At 40.8% G+C, this 17191-nt stretch overlaps 1 protein-coding gene across 1 annotated transcript in view; it reads left to right on the forward strand.

Annotated features, from left to right (window-relative positions):
• The window catches only part of LOC141162056 (uncharacterized), a 539567-nt gene that overhangs the window by 207305 nt on the left and 315071 nt on the right, over positions 1–17191 (forward strand). The window contains exons 26-29 of the mRNA XM_073647724.1: positions 1878–2011; positions 5181–5339; positions 9873–10044; positions 16460–16671. Coding sequence (XP_073503825.1) covers positions 1878–2011; positions 5181–5339; positions 9873–10044; positions 16460–16671 — 677 coding nt within the window. The remainder of the gene's footprint in view (positions 1–1877; positions 2012–5180; positions 5340–9872; positions 10045–16459; positions 16672–17191) is intronic.

Here is a 17191-nt window from a genome sequence, read left to right on the forward strand (position 1 = left end):
AAGTTACAGTCCAGGGTCTTTACTCACAGTTCATTTGTTCCGGGTCACTTCCGTCGGCAGTGACCGCCCGAGCCGTGCTGCGTCCACCAGGTGCGGGGCTCGGTCAACTCCCAAGCAGTCAAGAGCATGGCACAGGACCCCCTTTAATCCTCTCTCTGGCCTGCCTCACCAGTGACCCACTTTTGTCCGGCTGCCGCAGACTTGTGCGGTTAAACGTGGGCCCCGTCCTCCGCTGTCCTATATGGTGCCTTCCTAGCAGGTTTGATGAGGTGTCGCACCAATAGATGATCACGACGACCGGTCTTTGGCTGAGGGTTGTTTCTCCTCCACCAACTTGGGATCCGGTACCCTTAATCTGCCTGACCCTGCACCCTGGATTCTCGTGGGTTCTTAGGGTCCCTTCCACCTTCTTGTTCCTGAGCCCTTCTGTTTCTCTGTCTCTCCTTCTCTTTCTCTGTTCCTTTCTGTTCCTTTCTGTTCCGTTCTCTTGGAGCTGAGATGAGCCAGAATCTCAGCTCCCCTTCACCTCCTCCTCGGCCTCTCACTAGGCCCTCCTGGAGTAGAGCTCCTACAGAGCCTCTACTCCCTGTCTTCTCCTCTGGCTGAACGAACCTAGATCTAAGATGGTGCCCACCTTTTATACCTCCCTCTGACCATGAGCCCAGGTGACCAGCAACCAATGGGCTCCTACCTACGCTCAGGAACCAACCCCTATCTGCCCCTACAGCACTGGGTGTTCCACCCCCCTCCCCACTCCAGGCAGGGACATGGTCGGTCGTGCCTGCACTTATGTCTAGTGGGAGCACCGTTGAGCTGTCCCTCGGAAATGGGGTGTGTGTGCTGTATGCAGCTAACTGAGCCCTGGTCCATACTCCATCCTTACCCGGGAGTGGAATATCACACCTCTGGTCTGAGGTGCAATACCCCTGTAGCGGCCGAACCCTCGGGGCGCTACATATACAGTAGTAATATAACGCATTAATTACTATTAAGTATGTGACGAGACTCAATAATAAATCAGCACATCCAGTTCTATTTTGTAGGATGGGTACTCAGCATTTATGTATAATTATACATAGTATTTTTTAAATGGACCATGGAGTCTTGGCTAGATCAAGGTTGTGAGATACACCATGATTAAATATTTGGCTTTTGGGTATTCCAGATTTAGAAAGCACTTTCGTTGAGTGCAAAACCAAGAAAAATAAGATTAAGGAGTACCTATCATCAGTTTAGAGCTACCCTTATTTTTATTTATTTTACCAGACTGGTGATTTTATTAAATATAAGTTACTGTCAAATCACTCATAAGTACTCCTAATCTAAGGGCCCGATTGTCTCCCAAAGTCCAGGTTGAGGGATCCAGGTGTAAACATTGGCATCCCACAGCCCTCCACCGTCCTCTAGCGATGAAAAAGTGAGATTAAATCTTTCAGATGTCATGCAGCGCCGCAAGCAATATACTCCATTCAGAGACAGATGTACATTTCTCTCGTAATCTATGTCACTTCTGAAGGGTAAAATATGATGATTTTGTTGGGCGCACTCAGCCACACCCCTTCCTGACCAAGCTCCACCCACTTTTCAAAAAGTTAGCGCATCTGGTATGGAGTGGTGTAAAAATGCCAAAATTCACAACAATTTTGTGCAACTACACATCTTACAAAAATTGTCCTCCATTTGAAGCAATGATACACCAGAAAACTAGCATAAACTGTTTGATAATTCAGCTCCATAGTGTGAATTACGACACATCATTTCCCAATGACTTACAGTTTTGCTATTTCCATTTTGCAAAAATTAGATTTTAAAATATTTTTTTTCTGTTTTCACATCTTTTTTTAAATGTGACTAAAGTTATCTATTTTTTGTTGCAGGTGATGCAAAATTTCTCCGCCATGAATGTGATACAGGCCAAAAAATAAAAATCGACACAGATTCTGAAGAACAGTATAGAGTTGACTTTGAGCATGAATTTCATTGTACACAAATTCAAGCTTTTAACCACAAGGTATCAAATTGTATAGTGTTACATCTGTTATTCTATATATTGGAATATTGGAATTGATTAAAGGGGGTCTCCTAGAATAGAAATATATATATACATATATATATATATACTGCTCTTGCAAACATTAAGAGACCACTGCAAAATTTTCATTTTCTCTGATTTTTCTCTTTATAGGTATATTTTTAAATAAAATGTACATTGTTGTTTTAGTCTATAAACTACTGACAACATGTCTCCAAAATTGAAAGCTAAAAATTTTGTATTTATTTGCAGAACATGATAAAGCGTCAAAATACTAAAAAAAGAAACAGTGCTTTCAGACCCCAAATTACTCATGTTTTAACTCAGGAACAATTCAGAAATTAATATTTGGTGAGCTAACCATGATTTTTAATCACAGCTATCATGCGTCTTGGCTGCTTTCCACCAGTCTTTCCACGCTTTCCAATAGAAAACTGTTCAGTGGTCTCTTAATTTTTGCCAGAGCTGTATATATATATATATATATATATATATATATATATAATATACATATGTATATATGTATGTATATATATATATATATATATATATATATATATATACGTATATCTATACATGTATCTATATAGGAAATGTAATTAAAAATAGATTTCTAAATGCTTTTAATTTGAATATTTATACCTCTAGCACTCTTGGTATCTCTAGTAGCAGATCAGAAAGAAAGGGTGTACAGCAGTGAGAGCAGCCTCTTCTTATCTCAGCATCCCTGCTATCTCCACTATTAGGTCAGATAGACTTGGTGAACAGCAGTGTGAGTAGCCTCTTCTCATCTCAGCACCTTTGGTATCTCCAGTATTACATTAGAAATGCATGTTGGACAGTAGTGCGAGTGGCCTATTCTTATCTTAACACTCCTGGTATTTCCAGTATTAGATTAGATACAAAGGGTGGACAGCAGTTAAGGCAGCCTCTTGTTACCACAACACTCCCAGTATCTCTAGTATAAGATCAGAAATACATAGTGTATAGCAGTGTGAGTGGCCTTTTCTTACCTTAGCACCAGTATTAGATCATATAGACAAGGTGTACTGCAGTGTGAGCACTCTCTTGTTATATCAGCACTCCTGGTATCATCAGTATTAAATCAGACAGACAGGGTGGACAGCAGTGTAAGCAGTCTCTCCATATCCTCAGCACCCCTGGTATCTCCAGTTTTAGATAAGTGAAACAGGGTGGACAGCAGTGTGAACAGCCTCTTTTTACCTCAGCACCTCTGGTATCTTCAGTACTTGATCAGATAAAAAGGGTGGACAGTGTGAGCAGCCTCTTCTTTTTTAAGCAGCCCTGGTATTCGATTAGTATTAGATCAGATAGACAAAATGAACAACAGTGTGAGCAGCCGCTGCTCACCTCAACACCTTTGGTATCACCAGTATTACATCAGAAATACATGATAGACAGCAGTGTGAACAGTCTCTTCTTACCTCATCACTCCTGGTATCTCCAATAAAATATCAGAAAGACAGTGCAGACAGAAGTGTGGGTGGCAACTTGTTACCTCAACAACCTGAACAACCCTGGTATCTCCAGTATTAGATCAGAAAGTCAGGGTAGATAGCAGTATGAGCATCCTCTTCTTATTGCACCACTCCTGATATCTCCAGTATTAGATCAGAAAGATGGGGTAGACAGCAATGTGAGCAGCCTCTTTTTAGAGCAGCATCTCTGGTATCTCCAGTATTAGATTAGATAGCCATGGTGGACAACATTGTGAGTGGTCTCTTCTTACCTCAGCACCCCTGGTGCCTCCAGTATTAGATCACTTAGACATGGTGGACAGCAGTGTGAGCAGCCTCTTAGAGCAGCACCCCTGGTATCTCCAGTATTAGATTAGATAGCAATGGTGGACAACATTGCAAGCGGCCTCTTCTTACCTCAGCACCCCTGGTGCCTTCAGTATTAGATCACATAGACATGGTGGACAGCAGTGTGAGCAGCCTATTCTCACCTCAGCACCCCTGTTGTCTCAAATATTAGATCAGATAAACAGCAATGTGAGCAGCCTCTTCTTACCTCAGCACCCCTGTTGTCTCTAGTATTTGATCAGATAGACGGGGTAGACAGCAGTGTGAGCAGCTCCCTGTTACCTCAGCACCCCTTCGAAAACACATTGGGAGCATATCTTCCTACACATGAAGGGGGAATGGCATTTCCTACTCCACATGCTCACAGACAGCTGCTTTATTAAAATTCTAGGAAAGGTTTCTGACAGTGCAACAAGGCGGTATCCATTTTAATACACTATAGTGGTTACCTACTTAGACAAATTTGAACAAATTTTATTTGCTAATTTAGGTATTTAGGCATTAATTCATAATGACATTTTCCTATTTATTTATTATTATTACTAGTTATTATTATCTAGTTAATCCCTTTAAATGGAATGTGTCACCTATATTATTTTTAATACAAATTATTGATAATTTTCCATTTTTTTATTCTCTATTTTGTGATTGTAGGATTTAGTGTTCTGTTTTCTGTACAACATTATCGAAGCTTATCCTTAGGATAGGTCATCAATGTCTGATCGGCCTGGGTCCAACAACCGGCACCCCCGCCGATCAGCTGTTATCGGTGTCGGCAGCTGCAGCCACCGGAAGTACTCACTTGCTGGGCTGCTCCGTGATCGGGTAGTGGCCGGTGCTTGGTACTGCACAATCAAATCAATAGGAGACGGAGGTGCAGTAACAAGCCCAAGCCACTACAAGTAGATGGAGCAGGTTGGCAAGTGAGTACTTCCGGCCGGCGGCCGACACCATTAATAAGAGCTGATCGGCGGGGGTGCCGGGTGTCAGACTGCAGCCGATCAGACATTGATAACCTATCCCAAAAATAGGTCATCAATGTAAAAGTAGTGGACAACCTCTTTAATGCTGCAGGACTGAGATTTCATTTGGAACAGACACATTATAATATCATGATCTACATGGTACTGCAGAGAAACATACTGTATTACCATATCTGAGAGATATGCTGGCATGAGTTCAATAGTTAATTTTTCTGGACTACATCTCAATGTATAAACTGGAAGATCAAATATCATTTTACTTTCTATTCATCAATATTACTTTACTTTGTTCTAGAAATAGTCAGATGTCCAACCACCGATCTGTTACATGTGTTACAGGTACACTTACATCATGAAGAATACGCACCTCACATACATTCATACCTGGAGGTGAGCTATGGAAAACACTGGGATGAAATGAACAACAAGAAGAAACTATTCATCAGTCAAACGTTCAAGAATAACTCAAATCCTTCTGCATCCAGCTACTTCATGGAGGTAATGAAATTCCCGTAATGGCTATAGACCTAGGGTTGAAAAAAAGTGCTTCTTTTCAGACTGATATACAGTATATACTGTAAGTAGCACAATCTCTGTTTAATTTTATTATTTATTTATACCAATTGCATATACTTCACAAAAATATTTAAAATTTGACACAAAATCTTACATACAATACCTTGAAAGAGTATTTATATCCTAGTGAGCTTTTACACATTTTTTTCACATTACACCCACAAATTTAAATGTATTTTATTGGGATTTTTTGTGATATACCAATACAAAGTAGCATTTTTTGTGAAGTGTAAAAGAAATTATAGATGGGTTTCTAAATATTTTAAAACTATAAGTCTAAAAATTATGATGTGCATTTGTATTCATCGCCTCACTGCCTCAAGAAGTCACATAATTAGTAAGTTGAGTGTAATTTATTTTCAGTATAAATACAGCTGTTCTGCGAAAGCCTCAGAGGTTTGTTTGAGAACATGAGGGATTAAACAGCATCATGAAAACCAAGGAACACACCAGACGGGTCAAGGATAACATTGTGGAGAAGAGTAAAGCAGGGTTAGGTTATAAAAAAAAATAGCCCAAGCTCTGAACATCTCACAGAGCATTGTTTAATACATCATTCAGGAATGGCACAACTGCAAACCTATCAAGACATGGTCGTCCGCCTAAACTGACATCCTAAGCAAGGAGAGCACTAATTAGAGAGCCATCAAAGAGGCCTATAGTCTACAGCTCAGGTGGGAGAATCTGTCCACTGGACAACTATTAGTCCTATGCTCCACAAATCTGGCCTTTATGGAAGTGTGGCAAGTGGAAAGACATTTTTGAAAGCAAGCCATAAGAAGTCCCACTTACAGCTTGCAAAAATCCATGTAGGGAATACAGCTAGCATGTGGAAGAAGGTGCTCTGCTTAAATGAAACCAAAGTAGAACCATGTGTGGCGGAAAACTAACACTGCACATCACCCTGAAAACACCATCCCCACCATGAAGCATGGTGTGGCAGCATCATACTTTGGGGATGCTTTTCTTCATTAGGGACAGGGAAACTGGTCAGAGTTGATGGAAAGATGAATGGAGCTAAATCCTGGATGAAAACCTGTTAGAGGCTGCAAATGACTTGAAACTGGGGTGTACAGGTGCTTCTCACAAAACTAGAATATCATCAAAAAGTTAATTTATTTCAGTTCTTCAAAACAAAAAGTGAAACTCATATATTATATAGAGTCATTACAAACAGAGTGATCTATTTCAAGTGTTTATTTCAGTTAATGTTGATGATTATGGCTTACAGCCAATGAAAACACAAAAGTCATTATCTCATTAAATTAGAATACTTTATAACTACAGCTTCAAAAATGATTTTAAAATCTGAAATGTTTGCCTACTGAAATGTATGCTCAGTAAATGCACTCAATACTTGGTCGGGGCTCCTTTTGCATCAATTACTGCATCAATGTGGCGTGGCATGGAGGCGATCAGCCTGTGGCACTGCTGAGGAGTTATGGAAGCCCAGGTTGCTTTGATAGCAGCCTTCAGCTCGTCTGCATTGTTGGGTTTGGTGTCTCATCTTCATCTTGACAATACCCTATAGATTCTCTATGGGGTTAAGGTCAGGTGAGTTTGCTGGCCAATCAAGCACAGTGATACTGTTGTTTTTAAACCAGGTATTGGTAGTTTTGGCAGTGTGGACAGGTGCCAAGTCCTGCTGGAGAATGAAATTTCCATGTCCAAAAGGCTTGTCGGCAGAGGGAAGCATGAAGTGCTCTAAAATTTCCTGGTAGACGGCTGTGCTGACTTTGGTCTTGATAAAACACAGTGGACCTACACCAGCAGATGACATGGCTCCCCAAACCATCACTGATTCTGGAAACTTCACTCTAGACCTCAAGCAGCTTGGATTGTGACCTCTCCACTCTTCCTCCAGACGCTGGGACCTTGATTTTCAAATTAAATGCAAAATTTACTTTCATCTGAAAACAACACCTTGGACCACTGAGTAACAGTCCAGGTCTTTTCCTCCTTGGCCCAGGTAAGACTCTTCTGGCGTTGTCTATTGGTCATGATTGGCTTGACACAAGGAATGCGACACTTGTAGCCCATGTCCTGGATACGTCTGTGTGTGGTGGCTCTTGAAGCAATGACTCCAGCAGCAGTCCACTCCTTGTGAATCTCCCTCACATTTTTGAATGGCCTTTTCTTAATAATCCTTTCAAGGCTGGGGTTATCCTGGTTCGTGTGCACCTTTTTCTACCACATGTTTTCCTTACAATCAACTTTCCATTAATATGCTTGGATACAGCACTCTGTGAATAGCCAGCCTCTTTAGCAATGACCTTTTGTGGCTTACCCTCCTTGTGGAGTGTGTCAAAGACTGCCTTCTGGACATCTGTCAAGTAGGCAGCTTTCCTCATGAATGTGGAGCCTACTGCAACAGCCTAAGGGACCTTTTTAAATGTGTAGGAAGCCTTTGCAGGTGTTTTTTGTTAATTATTCTAATTTACTGAGATAATGACATAATCATCAACATTAACAGAAATAAACACTTGAAATAGATCACTGCTTGTAATGACTCTATATAATATATGAGTTTCACTTTTTGTATCGAAGAACTGAAATAAATTAACTTTTTGATGGTATTCTAATTTTGTGAGAAGCACCTACAGTGGATACTGAAAGTATTCAGACCCCTTTACATTTTTGTTTCATTGCAGTCATTTGGTAAATTCTAAAAAGTTCATTTTTTTTCTCATTAAAGTACACTCTGCACTCCATTTTGACTGAAAAAAACCAGACATTTAGAAATTTTTGCAAATTTATTAAAAAAGAAAAAGTGAAATATCACATGGTCATAAGTATTCAGACCCTTTGCTCAGTATTGAGAAGAAGCACCCTTTTGAGCTAGTACAGCCATGAGTCTTCTTGGGAATGATGCAACAAGTTTTTCACACCTGGATTTGGGGATCCTCTGCCATTCTTCCTGGCAAATGCTCTCAAGTTCCGTCAGGTTGGATGCCATAAAGGTCCGACTGGTGGAGGGCTGCAGTGATAGTTGACTTTGTGGAACTTTCTCCTATCACCCTACTGCATCTCTGGAGCTCATCCACAGTGATCTTGGGGTTCTTCTTTACCTCTCTCACCAAGGCTCTTCTCCCATGATTGCTCAGTTTGGCTGGACGGCCAGGTCTAGGAAGACTTCTGGTGGTCCCAAGCTTCTTCCATTTAAGGATTATGGAGGCCACTGTACTCTTCGGAACCTTGAGTAATGCAGAAATTCTTTTGTAACCTTGGCCAGATCTGTGACTTGCCACAATTCTGTCTCTGAGCTCCTTGGGCAGTTCCTTTGAGCTCATGATTCTCATTTGGTCTGACATGCACTGTGAGCTGTGAGGTCTTATATAGACAGGTGTGTGCCTTTCCAAATCAAGTCCTATCAGTTTAATTAAACACAGCTGGACTCCAATGAAGGAGTAGAACCATCTCACGGAGAATCACAAGGAAATGGACAGCATGTGACTTAAATATGAGTGTCTGAGCAAAGGGTCTGAATACTTATGACCATGTGATATTTCAGTTTTTCTTTTTTAATAAATTTGCAAAAATTGCTACTTTTCTGTTTTTTTTTCAGTCAAGATGGGGTGCAGAGTGTACTTTAATGAGAAAAAAATGAACTTTTTAAAATTTACCAAATGGTAGCAATGAAACAAAAAGTGAAAAATTTAAGGGGGTCTGAATACTTTCCGTACCCACTGTATATGTTCACCTTCTAACAGGACAATGACCCTAAACATACTGCCAGAGATACAATCAATGATTTAGATCAAATCATATTCAAGTGTTCATTCACTGAAGCCAAAGGTGGTCGTACAAAGTAATGACGGGGGGCTGAATACAAATGCACATCATAATTTTCAGATTTATATTTTTTAAATAATTAGAAAACCGTGAATCTGTTCTTTTACATTTCACAAATACCTGTACTTAGTGTTTATCATATAAAAGCCAAATAAAATACTTTTAAGTTTGTGGGTGTAATGTTAAAAAATGTGGAAAAGTTCATGGGGTATGAATGTTTTTTCAAAGCACTGTATATAGATTAAAATTAACTAAAAATGCAAAATCTAGATGACCTCTAGAATCTTCTTTGTCCTGTGGTTTTATGTAGTAAGTCCACTTTTATTTATCTACATGTCAGATAGTAATTAACGGCATGTACTGTATATGTTAGTGCCTATATATTTTTCTTTTTTTCTTTGCGTTATTGAGATGCATTGTTTTAATTTATTTTTTAATCGGTTTTTGGATTTGGTTTTATTTGAAGAGCTCCAAAAAGTTTCTTGTTGATTCTTGAATAAGACAGATCCTGACTAAACAAACACAAACAGAACAAAGATACAGGACCTGTATGCAGGTGCCATCGCTCAGGCCTCGCATGCATGGATCTGACTGTGATAGCGCTGGAGGAATTGTTTAAATTGCTTTCCTTTTTGTTGATAGTGACAAATGTATTTCTTTCAGTTCACTCTACAAGTTGCTGAGAAACAGGTGAACTATAGGACACAACTCTTACATACTCATTCAGCCCTTGAAAGCAATACTAATTTCAAAGTTCAGTACAATGACCGAATGCCATTTGTTGCCGGACTACAGTGGAAGGATGTATCAAAGAATGACCTTTATAAATGGGAAGGTAAAATGGAAAGAGAATCTCTGGTCATATTGTTTCATAATATCAGAGCCAAATCCATAGCTATAACCACTGTCTACATTTCAGTTTTTTTGCTGATGATTCGTCACTGCTATATGTGGATTTGTAAATGAGTCAGCCTTGTTTAAAGGGAATCTGTCACCTAATCTGAGAGCAACATAATATAGAGACAGAGACCCTGATTCCAGCGATGTATCACTTACTGGGCTGCTTGTAGTAGTTTTGATAAAATCACTGTTTTATCAGCAGGAGATTATCACTAGAGGACTAGTAAACCTGCTGCCAGGTAGTTCTCCACATTCATGCACTCTGATTGACAGCTGTCTGCCTATGCACAGTGTACACAGATAGCTGCCAATCAATTGTAACACGGGTACTTTAGATGCAGTGACAAAGAAACACAGAGCAGCCAATACAGGGTTAATAAACAGGGGATGTTTATGATAACAGGGTCAATCTCCACGCAGGGAGTAGCAGGGGAAAATATGGGGAAAAACAAGGGTAGTAGCAGGTAAAAGTCTATAACTGACAGTTCACAGATGTAGCAGAATCGAACCGGTTGTAATCGACAGTTTTTACACTTAGCTGCCTCTTATCCTCCACAAGGCAGTTGCCAGCTGATGCCGGTGTTGCTTTCTTCAGGCTTCCCCACCCAAACAATGCCCCGTCTTCTGGCGGCAGCGAGCGGTCTCCGGTTTTACCCGCTGAGCCCCTAGTCCATAACACGGCACCTCACGTGCTCGGCTCCACGGAACCTGCGTCTCTTCTCCCTCTAGTCGGCTTGACTCCTCTGGTCCACTGCACTCGGATCTTGCTCCAAGTACTGGAGCCAGGAGCCTGGACCCTCTCACACTGCTCTCCCAAGCGGGACTCTCCTGCCGCTTTCCCGTGCAAAAATCCTCGCCTCCCCCTCTCTCTAGCCACGCCACCAGTTTCCCGGTCACCTGACCTCCCAGCTCTCACTCTGGACACGCCCCCAGCTTCCCAGTCACCTGACTCCTGTGCTCACAGTCTGTCTTCCACCTGCAACCAGAGGTACGGCCCCAGCAGTTCCGGATCCCTTGTTCTGAAAGTACTTACACCCCGGTCTTCCTCCTTACACAGTAATGTGGACGAGGTTATACAAAGCTCAGTATTCAGAGAACTGTAAGATCTGCAGCAGAGAAAACAATGATTTTATCAAAATGACAGCAAGCAGTAAGTGACACGTCACCCTTACATCATGCTGCTCTCAGATGGGGTAGCAAAAAACCTGATGATAGATTCCCTTTAATGGATCAAAACTTGCAGCCTTTCATCACAGAATCTGCAGGAATAAAGTACATGCTGTGGATTATATACCATCCTGCTCATCGTTATTGGCACCCAGGAAGTTTAAGTACATAATGTGGAATATCGCCTGAAAAAACATGAATCAAGTGAAACAGTATTTTGTATAGAGCACCCGTGTTAAATACAAAAAAGCAAATGATAAACAATAATTTAATACAAAAAACAATGGGAGGGAAAAATAGAAAAACCTAAAGCTTGCTGTGTCACTAGTATTGGCACCCTTTACATTAATTTAGAATAGAAACAAATTTTGACTAGCCTGTGGTAAATCACAAAAGACATTCACCTGTGATTAATTGTCGGTGCCCATGGGACATGAATTAGCCAATGAATGATGACTTCAATGTTTTAAAAAGCCACATGGTAGGCCTTGTTCCTTTGTAACAATGGTGAAGACAAAGGAGCTGCATGAGGACATCAGAACTGCTATTATTAGCAAACACAAGACTTCCAAAGGGTATAAGGCCATCTCCAAAGACCTTGGTATCCCAGTTTCAACTGTGCGCAATGTTATTAAGAAGTTTGCCATCCAATTGTCAAGAAGCTCCTTGGACGTGGGGGATAGAGGAAAATTGACAAGAGAGGTCTTCGAAGGTTGGTGCGAATGGTGGAAAAAACACCACGTCAAACATCCAAAGACCTGAAGGCCAATCTGGAACAGTCTGGTATCATGGTTTCAACAAGTACCATACACCCCACACTAAACCAAGCAGAGCTTTATGGGCGAAGGCCAAGAAAGAAACCATTGCTGAAGAAAAGACATAAAAAGGAATCACTGATCTTTGCCAAAGAGTACCTTGACAAACCACAATACTTCTGGGAAAATGTTCTGTGGACAAATGAAACAAAAATAGAGCTTTTGGGCAATGCAAAGCAACAGTTGATTTACAGATGAAGCTTATAATGAAGCTTAAAAGGAAAAGAACACCTTACCAACAGTTAAGCATAGTGGTTGATCCATAATTCTGTGGGGTTGCTTTGCAGCGTGTGGTACTGTAAGCCTTGACCGTATTACAGGAATCATGAAATCAGAGAATTATCATGAGATTTTAGAGCGAAATGTCCTACCCAGTGTAAGAAAACTTGGTTTGAAGTCAAAGGTCATGGGTCCTCCAGCAAGACAATGACCCAAAGCACACAATCAAAAGTATACAGGAATTGTCGAAAAAGAAAAAATGTTTTAACCCCTTTCTGACATGTGCTGTACATGTACGGCACATGTTGGGTCTCTCCCTTTGGTGCGGGCTCATCGCCGGAGCCCCCACATTTCTGGGAACATGACAGCTGATCTGATCAGCTGTCATGTGCCCGTAACAGCCGCGGGTGGAATCGCGATCCACCCACAGCTGTTAACATGTTAAATGCCGCTGTCAATCTCTGACAGCGGCATTTAACATGGCCACGGCAGAAGGATGTCATAGGTCCCACCCACCAACTCCCGTGTCACATGACCCCTGCAGTTGTCATTGCTGGGAGGCTATGAGCTCCGCCCAGAGGTCAGCCCACATAGGCAGTGAGCATTTCTGCTACACACAGGCGATCTGATTATCGCTTGTGTGTAGCAGAGGTGATCAGACAATCGCAGCTTCTAGTCTCCCATGGAGACTATTGAAACATGTGTAAATTAAAAAAAAATGTTTCTAAAATATTAAAAAAATAAAAAAATAAAAAATTTAAATCACCCCCTTTCGCCCCATTCAAAATAAAACAATAATAAAAAAATCACCTATATTACATATTTGGTGTTGCCGCTCTCAGAATCGCCCGATCCATCAATATCTAAAAATTATTAATCTGATCGGTAAACTGCGTAATAAGAAAAAAATCAAAACACCAGAATTATGTTTTTTTGCTGCAACATTGCAATAACGGGCGATCAAAACATCACATCTACCCTAAAATTGTATCAATAAAAACGTCAGCTCGGCGCGCAAAAAATAAGCCCTCACCCAACCCCTGGTCCTGAAAAATGGAGACACTACAGACCTCGGAAAATGGCGACCTTTTTTTTTTTTTGACAAACTTTGGATTTTTTTTCACCACTTATATAAAAATGAACCTATACATGTTTGGTATCTACAAGCTCGTAATTACCTGGAGAATCATAATGACAGGTCAGTTTTAGCATTTAGTGAACATGGTAAAAAAAAACAACTGTGGAATTGCACTTTTTTTTGCAATTTCACTACACTTGGAATTTTTTCCCCTTTTTCCAGTACATGCGATTGTAAAACCAATGGTGTTGTTCAAAAGTACAACTTGTCCCGCACAAAGTAAGCCCTTACAGGTCCATATTGAAGGTAAAATAAAAAAAAGTTATGGCTCTGGGAAAAGGGGGGCAAAAAACGCAAAAATGGAAAATGGCCCTTGGTTAAAGGGGTTAAAATGGCCAACAATGAGTCCTGACCTCCAATCCCATTGAAAATCTTTGGGGTGAGCTGAAATCTGCCATTGGGAAAAAGAACCCTGCAAACATTCGAGAGCTTGAACAAACTGCAAATGAAGAGTGGGAGAAAATTCCAGCTGAGAAGTGAAGAAGCTTATAGATGGCTACAAGAAATGTATGGAGACTGTCAGCAATGCCAAACAGTGTGCAACCAAGTACAGGTGCATCTCACTAAATTAGAATATCATCAAAAAGTTAATTTATTTCAGTTCTTCAATACAAAAAGTGAAACTCATGTATTATATAGAGTCATTACAAACAGAGTGATCTATTTCAAGTGTTTATTTCTGTTAATGTTGATGATTATGGCTTACAGCCAATGAAAACACAAAAGTCATTATCTCAGTAAATTAAAATAATTAACAAAAAACACCTGCAAAGGCATTTGCACCTGTATTAATTAGGGGTGCCTTCATTGCTGTACATGCTGTTTATTCCGTTTTATCTTTGAAATTGCAACATGGAAGTTGAAAAACAATGTTTTACTGTTGTATTACTTTGGACCACTAATTAAAAAATCCTGAGGATATAACTTTGGTACATTTCCATTTATTTCTGAAGATATTATACAGTCTATGAAAAAAATGAAGGGGTGCCAATAATGGTGAGCAGCACTGTTCTTCATCCATGTTTATTTTTTCTAAATCGCTTGCTGGAAAAAGTTTTGATTCATCATACAAATGTACTGTATACAGTGGGTACGGAAAGTATTCAGACTCCTTTAAATGTTTCACTCTTTGTTTCATTTCCTTTGAGCTCATGATTCTCATTTGGTCTGACATGCACTGAGAGCTGTAAGGTCTTATATAGACAGGTGTGTGCCTTTCCAAATCAAGTCCTATCAGTTTAATTAAACACAGCTGGACTGCAATGAAGGAGTAGAACCATCTCAAGGAGGATCACAAGGAAATGGACAGCAAGTGACTTAAATATGAGTGTCTGAGCGAAGGGTCTGAATACTTACGACCATGTGATATTTCAGTTTTTCTTTTTTAAGAAATTTGCAAAAATTTCTAAATTTCTGTTTTTTTTCAGTCAAGATGGGGTGCAGAGTGTACTTTAATGAGAAAAAAATGAACTTTTTAAGAATTTACCAAATGGCTGCAATGAAACAAAGAGTGAAAAATTTAAGGGGGTCTGAATACTTTCCGTAACCACTGTATACTCAGGTATAAGCTGACTTTTTAAGCCCATTTTTTAGGCTGAAAAAGCCCTGCTCGGCTTATACTCGGGTATATACTTTATTGTATATACATTTCAGTGGTGGATAGTGATGGTGGGGGTTGTGGCAGCGGAGGAGCGGGACTATGGTAGTGGAGAGGAGTGAATATCCCTGTTCTCTAATAGCGTGTGCACAATGTCAGCTGCTCCGCATCTACCACTGCAGCTCAGCTCAGCTACTAAAGAGAATGCATATTCACTCTTCTCCATCTACCATAGGCGTGGAGAAGGGTGAATATTCATTCTCTTTAGTAGCGGGCACGGAGGATCACTGAGCAGCAGTGGGAGCTGCGGCGCTGCTGACACTGTGCGCACGCTATTAAAGAACAGGGATATTCACTCCTCTCCACTACCATAGTCCCGGCGTGGAGAGGAGTGAATATCCCGACACCTCACCTCGGCGTCTGAGGGTGCATGGCAGTGACGTAATGCTCTTCAGATGCGGAGGTGAGCTGCTGGCAAACAGGACGCCGTGTTGGAGAAGAGGGAAGGAAGATGAGTAGATGTGTTTATTTTTTTAATGTGTGCAGTGATGGGGGGCCATGCATACCAGGATAGGGGGGCCATGCATACCAGGATAGGGGGGCCATGCATACCAGGATTGGGATGAGGGGTGCCATGCATACCAGGATTGGGATGAGTTGGCCATGCATACCAGGATTGGGATGAGGGGTGCCATGCATACCAGGATAGGGGGGCCATACATACCAGGATTGCGATGACGGGGTCATGCATACCAGGATGGGTATGAGGGGTGCCATGCATTTCAGGATTGGGGATGAGGGGTGCCATGTATACCAGATTTGAAATGAGGGGTGCCATGCATACCAGGATGGGGATGAGGGGTGCCATGCATACCAGGATAAGGATGAGGGGGCCATTCATACCAGGATGGGGATGAGGGGGGCATGCATACCTGGATGGGGATGAGGGGTGCCATGCATACCAGGATTGGTGATGAGGGGGCAATACTTACCAGAGTCTGATCACAGTGTGATTTACATAATTGGCCCCATTCTCTCTGATGAGAGAATCTATGGCTGATTGCAGCTTCCCTTACACTGTTTTATTGAGAGAGGAGCCCAGCCGTGGATCCCCCACTATGAAGACTCTCATATGCCCTATGAGGGTAGTGTCACATATGCCATTTTTATACACTTTTTTATGCAGTTTTTGAAGCCAAAGCTATGAGTGGATTAAGAAACTAAAAAGTAGAATGTTTTTCTTTATATTACCACTTCCTTTTCTATCCACTGCTTGCTTTGGTTTTATAGACTGCATTACAGAATTGCACCTCCATTATTGACTAAACGATGCAGCAATTAATCAGTTTCCTTTCTGACAATCTATTGTAGAAGACTCTCCACACAAAATGTAACATTTTTTGTTTTTTCCTAGGGGCGTTTACCATGGACACACCTTGGTTATATCTCTACTCAGCCCTCAAACTTCATCAGCCTCAGCGACATGCTTACCAGACTATAATTGAACTGTCTGCTGGAAAAGCTCTGTCCATCAAGAACCTAGTGCTGGATGCGTTCTACAAAGACTCAGGAAGTGAGAAAGAGGGAAGAATTCATATACACACGCCCATGGCTACATACCTAAGAGTCAGTCTAACTTTAAGATTGTTTTATTTTCCAATTATTATTCAATATTCTTACATTGAAGAAGCACTCCTCCTCCCATCAAAGTTTTTATCCTCTTAATATATTGCAGTCATCATATTATATAGTACTGTGTACTTACAATTTCTCATTTTCCCAGTTAATTCTTCTTTTTTCCATTAGGTCTATGACATCACGTGATTAAAAGCAGACTAGCTGAATCCTTCTAAGCCAGAAAGAATCAAGGAAGTCTCTTTTTCTCGACATGAGTCATCAGTAGAACTACAATTCTACAGCAGCTGGGTCAGGAGAGAGGAAAAAAAGAGATAGCGACATAAAGCCCATAGACATTTGTTAATGTAAAAATAATATACCTTTATTAAACATGTCTTAATTAAAAACAGTTCAATCGCATAGGGAGTGTTTGACACCAATGACCATGTACAGGGAAGAACGGACATACAGAACATCCAGCCCCTTTGGCATATCAACACAATCAACAATAAATTATATGCTCCAATCC

The sequence above is a fragment of the Phyllobates terribilis genome, unplaced genomic scaffold (genome assembly GCF_046119375.1).
Source record: "Phyllobates terribilis strain yellow unplaced genomic scaffold, ASM4611937v1 Scaffold_9__5_contigs__length_417890890, whole genome shotgun sequence".
NCBI classification, from domain to species: domain Eukaryota; kingdom Metazoa; phylum Chordata; class Amphibia; order Anura; family Dendrobatidae; genus Phyllobates; species Phyllobates terribilis.